Source organism: Tigriopus californicus, chromosome 7 (genome assembly GCF_007210705.1).
Source record: "Tigriopus californicus strain San Diego chromosome 7, Tcal_SD_v2.1, whole genome shotgun sequence".
In the NCBI taxonomy this organism is placed as follows: Eukaryota; Metazoa; Arthropoda; class Copepoda; order Harpacticoida; family Harpacticidae; genus Tigriopus; species Tigriopus californicus.
Genome location: NC_081446.1, coordinates 6,487,702 through 6,497,250, shown reverse-complemented (window position 1 = coordinate 6,497,250; position 9,549 = coordinate 6,487,702). Strand labels below are relative to the sequence as shown.

At 42.6% G+C, this 9,549-nt stretch overlaps 1 protein-coding gene across 1 annotated transcript in view; it reads right to left on the bottom strand.

Annotated features, from left to right (window-relative positions):
* Nucleotides 1-366: 366 nt before the first annotated feature.
* Nucleotides 367-9,549, bottom strand: part of LOC131883865 (myocyte-specific enhancer factor 2C-like) — a 9,775-nt gene continuing 592 nt past the window's right edge. The window contains exons 2-4 of the mRNA XM_059231464.1: nt 3,949-4,549; nt 2,789-2,995; nt 367-2,300 (exon numbers count right to left, since the gene is read on the bottom strand). Of these exons, the coding sequence (XP_059087447.1) occupies nt 1,534-2,300; nt 2,789-2,995; nt 3,949-4,159 (1,185 nt within the window). The 5' untranslated portion in view covers nt 4,160-4,549 and the 3' untranslated portion in view covers nt 367-1,533. The remainder of the gene's footprint in view (nt 2,301-2,788; nt 2,996-3,948; nt 4,550-9,549) is intronic.

The following is a 9,549-nucleotide window of genomic DNA, read 5'->3' as shown; positions in this document are numbered from 1 at the left end:
ACTGTCACCACTGAAAGTTTTGGTTTCTTTAATTGGGATTTTTAAAGGAAGGAAAGCGAGCTACATTCAATCAAAAGCTTTGAAGATCTCATCTAATTCAGCTCCTCAAAAGAATGGGACAAAATGTACAATAAATACCAAAATATCAAAGATGTCGAGTTAGAATGTGTTCATTGGGCATCTACGCACCCACTCATTTCTTTGAAGATAAAAATTGAACATGTGCAACATATGTTTTCACAAATTTGGGTTGAAAATGAAATTGAAGTGCTTCATTAGGCCTAAGGATTTAGATTGAGTCAATCAGACATCCTAATTTTCTTTGAATTGATACAAAGAAGGTTCTTCATGGTTCGTCATTACTCTACGAGCACTGGGGGTTATATTCCTAATATTGGTAAAATGTTCGTAAAACAAATATAAATAGCGGTGCATTAATGACTATCATTATCTTCAATTTTGATAATTTCAAAGTTATGGAATTGAAAAAGAATATCTTAAGATTTAAGTGATCTTACCTACCGTTTTCCAACCGTTATGATAATGAGTAAAAAATGAAGTGGTTCGTTTGTCTATGCAACAGAAAAAAACGACATGAAAAAGGGATGGAATTTGAGTTCAGATGTATTTGGTAGTAAATTTATTAGAAATTATGATGCAATTGAATTTATCCAGCTCAGTGACATCCCTGCTTTGCGTGAAAGTGTACCTTTGTGTAAAAAAGAAATACATTGATGACATCTGTTAACTTTTGGTTCTAAGACGATTTTACAACGCGTCTTAATTTCATTGCGTTTACCCGTCATCTGAAATAAGATGTTCGACTAAAATGAACAGAACGTCCTCTTTTGCACTTGTGTGATATTCCATCAATTGAAGGTTTGCTCATTTGATTGGCGCGTCAAATGGTTCTTGGTTTACATTAATCTGAATACGGGGAGGAAACAAGGGCTAAGGGGGATCTAATTCAATTCCCGCTAATTTGATCCGTGCTAAGGTGGTCGGACATGGCCTCAAAATGGGCTATAGGGTACGTACATTATTGTGCTCTTTGATTTTATTGAAAGTATAGTATATATATACGAATCCTATTGTAAACGTCGGATGACAATAGACACACTGACAATAACACATCTTTGTTTGGGACGGTTCCACGAAATAAATTTACTCAATTCTTGCTCCATTGGTCGTTGATTGGTCTATCAAATGTCATCATTGTGGCTGCTGCTATTAATGTTAGTGTTGTTGTTGTTCTTGATGATGATGATGATGTTCTTCTTCGTCTACCCGTAGTTTGTTTCAAGCCTATTCCAACGGCCAATTCCTTTTTAACACGCATTCTGTATGTACATTGCCTTGGCCATTTTGCTCTTTGGATTTGTCGTATGTGGTTGGGTAACCACCGTTTGTACAGAACAGACAGGACAAGTAAACCCTATGATGATATATGCAACAGCTTCATGGATGGTGTCATCACTTCATCTATTTTTGATGATATGCCTTATACCTCTAGGTAGTGTGTCTCTCAATCCTTTAAAGTGCGGCATAATCCGAACCTCCCGATCCACTGTGATTGCTCCCTTGCCGAGGGGACATGGGCTCGTCTTTGACAGGAGAATGGGGGTTCTGAGAAGCATGCTGAGCTTGTTGGAGCCACTGAGTGATGGCCGGATGATTGCTCAAGGTTCGAAGCTCGGTGACGCTCTGCGATAAACCACTGGCGTTGTAGTCGGACAAGGAGGATCCGCCCAACATGCTCGGATGATGGCCAAACATGCCTCCGCCGGGTTGAAGACCAAACCCTCCACTTTGAGCTGAAGTTAGATCTTTGAGAGATTGTTGTTGAGTGTGTTGGGCCGAGGCAGTCGAAGTGGGAGCAGAGTTTGGCTGACCTCGAGCCAAGCTCAGGGGGCTTAGATTCAGTTTCGGACTTCCACTAGGATCTCCTTCATGTCTGTTCATACCTGTAGGAATCTGCAGAGAGGGCGGCATCGTATTGGGAGAGCTGGTTGGAGGTGAAGAGTTGTTTAGGTTGTGGGGAGTATTCTGAGCCTGTTGTTGTTGTTGATGTTGATGCTGCTGTTGTTGCTGATGTTGTTGCTGTTGGGGAGTCTGTCCGTATCCGTTGTTGCCGTTGTTCGTTTGGGTCATGTCTAGCATCCGTACTACTGAAGAATTGGGCGGTCCTTGGTTATTTGAAGTGGGGTTGTTTGATGCACTGAGCAAGGAAGGAGGGGGACCTCCGTTGTCAAAGGGAGAAGATAGCCCAGGGATGTTATAGGAGCCATGTAGAGATCGACCTGAAATTATAACACCAGAGCTGAAATACCCAGGAACCGTGAGTATTTAAAATGCACACATTTAGAATGGAGAGGAACCTCCGCCAAATCGATTTCGATCGAGTCTACTGTAAGGTAAAGCTGTTTTTTTCTTATTCATTCATGCAAAATCCAACTTTTACAACAGAAAGTACCACGAATGGGTCACTTGGCATTAGGATGTGTGTTGAATCACTAAGGATAAGTTGGCCTCCTCCGACCCAAGAAGATGACTGAACAGACGTAAGGCTGAATCTATTCGAAAATCATATAGCCATCCTGGTGGAAGGAAGTATTCTCATTCCAGATCATCGCAATTTGGACCAACACCAATAACGAGACCCAACCACGTTGAATTGAATTGTAGACCCGATAATTTGATTCCAAGCCATTGGATCCTTTTCCAACCAGTTAAGCATATGCGTGCGTCCGTAATTGATTCAGTTAATTAAGTCAAACAATCTGGTTACCTGACGAGGCGTTGATTTGATTTCTGTGTTGAAGGATCGATTGGAACTCATTGTTGTCTTGGACCTCATGTGAGCCTCTGGGTGAGTCCGCCAAGGGATAATCAGCATCGCCTTCCGGAGAATCCGGTCCAAATCCGCCCAGTCCTTTGCGGGTGATGGTCTCCACTATGTCTTTGTTGGTTTGCGACTCGTGAGGTTGGTCGTACTCTAAAAGAGTCCAAATTCTCCAAATTCAAAATTTAATCACATTATAACGCATCTTTGGGGTCCAATTGGATCCTCGAGGCCACGAGAGATTTCTCCGAACTAATCGGATCAAACTTTGAGCGTAACGATGACAAGCATGTTCTCACTACTAGGCTTTGTTGGGAAACATTGCTAGCATTGCTACGTAGTTAGGTCGAATAGATTTCAAGCTACACTTCGTTAGCGTTCCCAATTGCCGTACGAAGACTGAATACCAGAACAAGTAACCGAACAATCAAAGCTGAATAGGAATGGCCAGCAATTCTTCAAGTAACGTGGGTTGGAATGAATAATCTGACCATCGATACCATGGAGAAGGCACGTTGATTTGGAATGAAGGCCTGAAGCTTAATCATGATCTCGAGAACCTTATCGCGATTGGTTTCTAATACATACAGCTTTTTGATTCGGATGCTGAACGTATTTGGTTCGGAAACTCCATCCCATTGACCGTTCGTTAATGAACCAAGATGCAGAACTGCTTATTCTACGTAATTTGGACAGTAAAAGATCAGGCCTTTATCAGCTGCTCATTCAGTGGATCAAAAATAACTTTCATGTATAGGCACCGTTTACGTCGATGTCTCGATTCCAGACAAAAGAAGGTACGAAGATTCAGCTTGACTATGGCAAACAGTATTCCATATTTAGATTCACAGTATGATATCTATCTATCTATCTATCTAGTCATAGGTTGTATTTTCCTCCTCATATAACATACTTTTGTTGTGATCACGCGAACCAAGAAAATATCGTGAAGGCCACTCTAAAGATTACGATTCCGTGGCATTGAGACGTAACAACCATTTTAAAGTCACGAACGACCTTCACTGGTCCATCTCATTCACATTCTCCGCTATCGAATTCATCCTCTTGGAATCCGGTTCAGTGCAAAATAGCACTAAAGAACTTACCGGTGTACTTCAGAAGAATCTTGTCCATATCCGTGGAGGCATATTGGAACAGCTTGTTATGGGAGTTAAAAATAATCACGGAAATCTCACAATCGCAGAGAACGCTCAACTCATAAGCCTTCTTCATGAGTCCGAATTTCCTCTTGGTGAAGGTCACTTGACGATTCCGCTCGTCGGAAATCCGCGTGATTTGTATCTTTTTTCGTCCCATCCTCCAAGAAAGTATTCAGCTACTCGTCAGAGACTGTTTCCCACGGATGAAGTTCCAAAATTGCTGGCTGATTTCTCCTCTCTATGAACATTAATGTACGGCAAAGGAAGATGGAGAGAGAGACAGAGAGTGCGTTATGGTGTGTGTAAGAGAGAGAGAGAGAGAGAGAGAGATGAGGGCGGTGGAGAAATACGTTTCAGCGTGTTCGTCGACTGCTTTTGGAACACGGTTCTCTTTTCTCTCCCACCTGGGTGGGTTGGTTGGTTGGTTAGTTAGTTGGTTGTCTACTTGGCCGTCGAAGTCTGATCCTCAAAAGGGAGACGCCGAGTGGACCACTATCCTTTCGTTCTTTCGTTCTCCGTGCTTGGGTCCACACTCCACAGGCTTCGTCTGCAAGATATGAAAGAGAACCAAATTCATGAAGTCGTTTGTACATCAAGACAACACTTGTTGTCAAAGGTTACATATCGGCCTTCTCTCGCTAGCTCGCAATCTTGGCTACGGTACGAGCAATACGAATGTGCGTAGAGTGGTGACGTCAAACGGCAAAAAAGAGCGATTCCTTGGAACTCCTCAATCGAGGAGTCCTCGCTGCACTTTGGCCCAATCATGGAAATTGAGACTCGATCGACTTGGTATCTGTTCCATGGAAACCTGAGCATCAAACATAGACATCCACGCACTAATTGTGGCGCATATCTAGGAGTGGGAGGAGGATTTCCCTGCAAGTCGAGGAGTGGTTCTGCTATCTCACACGCTTTCCAAATTTGGCCGCAATTTGCCCACCGTCCTTTTTAGGAGATTGGCAATATTCCCCTTCAGTTTTCAATTCGGCTCACTTCAATATAACACTTGGTATAATAAGGCCAAAAGCAGTTACTTATTTAAATCGAAGTATTTCACCTTTTCATATAATGGCCTCTAAACTGGTCACTTTTATCCTTGAGAGAGTTTAAACCCTTGGAAACTCTTTTTATGTTACTGTAGTTGGAATCAGAACTCTAAATGGATATAAGGTGAAAAAAGTCGTCCAAGAATGTGCGGTAAGAATACACTTTTTGTTAGATCTATTGTCAGTGGGAACCATTATTGGATAGCCCGGGACACGAAAAGAAGCAAGCCGATCTTAGAATGTCCTGTCTGGCACTTTTAGCAGCAGGAAACATCCAAACTTTTCCGAGGAAGTTGTCCTTGTTAATCATTCCCTGTTTACCCTCAGAGACCAAAGTCTAGCTATAACGGGAAGCCATGCCGTTAACCTTTTCCAGTCCAATGGCCGATTTCCTCGCTTAGAAGCGTTCCTTTGAAGAGTTTGTCGGAACCAATGTCAATTAAAACGGGAGCGGAGCCATCTTAATGTTTCATCTGGGTGCCATGATGTTTGTGTTCAAGATTTTAGGGATGTATTCATTCACTCTAAGAGCCTGATCATCTGAAAGGGGGGTACTTGATTATTTCTTTTTTTCCTTTTCTTCTACCTTATCCTACTCAAATGAACGAAAGATCGAATCATTGCTAATTGCTTGTCAAACTCTGATGGTTGGTCGACTTAGGAGGACTGGTTGGAATGGCAGTATGGAAGTTGCACTGCCTCTTCGCACTTCCGCCAACAACCAACCGGGTGAAACTCGAGCAAATTTCCAGCTTCCTTTGGAGTTTCTCCGTTTGATGAGAACACAACTCATCAGAAACGGGACCTTTCCGAGCGAGGGTGAATGCTAATGAGCACAGCGTGATCATGAATGGATACATCCCTGGCTGGTTGTCGCGGATTTGAGTAAGATTCAAATTAGAGTGGAGTTTTTGCCATCATTATCTCCTAACTACTGTACGTCAACCTGTCCGATTTGTTCACTTTTTAGAGTTTCCTGTTTTCCATCGGTGCGCTCGTCCTTCACGACGACGACGACGACGACGACGACGACGCCTCTCTGAATCATTCTTGATTGCGGAGAAACGAGCAAGTTTCCTCCCGTTGAAGCAAGCATGAGATCGGGATGAAATCCAGCGTTGATCTCAAATGAATTGCATGACTCCATCAGGTCGGTCGGACTTCACACCCAACATGACAAATTACAACGACAATTGACATTCTCATCATTACCATTCTCATCAAAGTGATGTTCACAGGCCTTTCTTGTGTCGGCACACAATTCACCATAAAAACGACTGGAATGGTGATGATGATCCTTAGGACTCAATTTACAATCTGACGAATGTGCGTAGCACTATTACTGCTCAGCTTGAGAGCGAAAAAAAGTTTATGACTTCTTCAGTGCTTCAATAAGACTTTCGACTGACTCTCTTACCAATGCGCGATATGCAGATCACAGAGACAAGATCATCCGGGAGGGGAAAAACATTTTGACTACCAAAAAATTTTAGATAATTATGCGAAATAATGTCAGATCTCGCGTTTAATTGCCTCAATTCACAAGGCTCGCATGCAGAGGAGAGGGAAGAAGAGCCGAGAGTTTGCTTCTACGACGCTGAACCAACCCGAAGCTGCTATCAGAATGTTATTTGATCGTAGTCTTTGCTGATTCCTATCTCTCCAAAATTTGGTCTTGACTTTCACTGAGAACGAGGAACTGGCACGAAGTTACTATTTGCTGCTGGATGGAGGCCATACAACAGATCAGTTGTTTGTAACACAGGAGTTTGTAAAATGGCTTCCTCGTTTGACACGTGTCCTCTGAGAAGCATATTTTGCGTGGTCTAAGGAACCACAAAATCAACTCTGTTTAAACCGAAAGGTTTTTTCAAGAACCCGACCGCCCATTGTGTGGAGGAGTTATAGTACTTAGTAGTGGTTGTAACATTTGTTGCAAAAGTAATGATAGTAGTTGTTATTGTAAGTAGTGGTGATGATGGTGAGAGCAAAGTAAACGATGAGTAGCAAAAGGCATTGGACGATTCCAAGATGAGACGGAATGGAAAAAACAAGATCATATTTTGCTCGTCTTAGTGCAATGCATCTCGTGGGAGAGCGTAATAACAACGAAATGGGTTCATTGGAGTGGTTGCAGAACGATTGCAAAAGAAATATAGCTCAATGCTTTCAAAGTCTAAATCTCATCACAACCCACACAATTTTGAATTCCTCAACGCTATAGCTCTTTTATCTAATAGGACGATAAAAGCGAAGAGCAGCCAAATTGAGCCAAAATCTGTTCAGAATGGTTTCAAATTTATTGCTTGAGAACATTCCATGATAAACATAAACATTTTACCATTAATGGCCGAACTGCCGGGTTTTTTCAAAGACAGGGTTTCCTCTTCAATGTTCAGAGATTAATGGCCATACAAGTATAGATGAGAACGGTCATTGTAATATTTTGATAATCGAAGCCCGATTCATTTTACTAGACCAGTTATATAGAGCTATGAAAAGAGAACGTTTCTGATTAAACCCATGTTGTTTTCGGTGTTATCCCTCTATCCACCATGGTTCTTGGAAATCTGTTGCAGCTTGCTACCTGCGTGGGCGGTTGTTGAGAAGAAGAAGAAGGAGTCGCAAGGGATCCTCAAAATGGTCGGATGCATCGATTGTACGAACAACACAACAACCAACCAACCACTACCACCAACTCACCAGACAACCAACCAGCCATCCCAACCAACCAACCACGTTAGAAGTCCCTTCAATGGTGCTTGAAGCAAGTTTTCTCCCTGTACTAGGATGATGAAAAGGGGGAGAAAGCGGAGGAGAAAGAGGAGAACTAAGAGGGAGAGCAGCATTGATTTCCCAACAACATCCACGGCCAGTCCAATGGCAATGGCCTTGTGGCAGCTAAGCTGCTCTGAGGATAAAAGATGATAATGGTCTGGGAGCTTCACCTTGGCATGGCTTGGTCTAGTCAAGGAGAAATAGTTTCAATGCCACGTCAACCACTTGGTTTCTGGTGATTCGGGCAGTTTCCTCTGTTGCCTACCGATCACTTGCTTATACAGTACAGATTGGCATTCACAGAACGAACCAGATAAACGAAAACCCACCTGGAACGGTGGATCATGGGCATGCTTTTAATCAGGTTCAGCCGAGCTAATGAGGAACGTTTTAGCATCCTGATTTTTCCTCTGCATCTATGATGTACATAATACTAAAAAAAATGATAGCCATCAAAAATGATAGCCATCAAATGATCCAACTCTTAAACATTGAAAGGATTCATTGGCTAAATCTGCTCTCCCCTCCTCAAAACACATTTGCTTTGAACCCTACTAAAGTGAGTGGCTAAATCACCCTCCTTTTCTCCTCCTTATTCGTTTTCTTCGCTTTTAATCTTCTTTTACCAGTGTGGAGCATCCACTTTACTTTACTGGTACTACTAATACTCGACTACTTCTACTACTAGTACTTCTACAACTACTTCTGCTACTGCTGTTATATGTACTGCGAACAGTCGAGATCCGAGATCTCCCACTACGAGTACGACTGTCCAATGTACATACTCACTAACAAACAAGCAAACAGTGCTTGGAGTTATTTACTCCTTGAAAACGTGATGAACTCGTTGAGAGCCTGCCTATGACGATAGGCCGAAACGACGAAGCTAGAATTGGGAAATTTAATCTAGACCTTTTCTGACTCCGAAATGAAGATGCAGGGAAGTGGCGAATGCCTGCTGTACGGCCCCAGCGGATGTACGGTACAGCATAGACCTTTTCTGACTCCGAAATGAAGATGCAGGGAAGTGGCGAATGCAGGGCAACACTTTCCATATTGCAATGCCATCAACCGATCAGCATTCCAAGAGCCAATGGTATCTTATGAAGGATTTCGCAATTTTTCCGATCAACGCCGGTTTCGTCGGAAAAATAGCTTATATGCCGAGAAACATATGCCAAGACCGTATTGACTCTGGAACATTGGAAATCGTTTTCGATCTCATAATATGGCCAATGTGAAGGAGCACCACCACCCGATAATCCTCATCGTTGTTTACGTCAAGTCATGTCAATATCACATTGTCCGTATTTATTTGCTCATCCATCGCTCGCTGATTCCGTTCCACGAGTAAGCTCGAGTATGCCGTTTGGCAAGAAAGACTGCTTGCCATGGATGTACAGTTTGTACAATCATTCATGAGCTATCCCATGGGAGTCCATCCTTTCTGCAGAATACACACATCCATATACATGCTAGTAGATACACATGCACATATTCACCGTCATCGGCAACTTGATGGGCAAACAAACATGAGTAGGATCACGGATCGCGATAAGTCCGAATAAATTAATGAAACTATTGGTACACTTGATTAAGTCTGTTAAGCTTGACAGCGAGAGAANACAGTATACGTCCCTTCGTTAAGTTGGCTGCCCAATGCAATCCGAGCTCAGAACGAAAAATCACTGGCAAAAAATCGTCTTCTCGTCCGTTCATG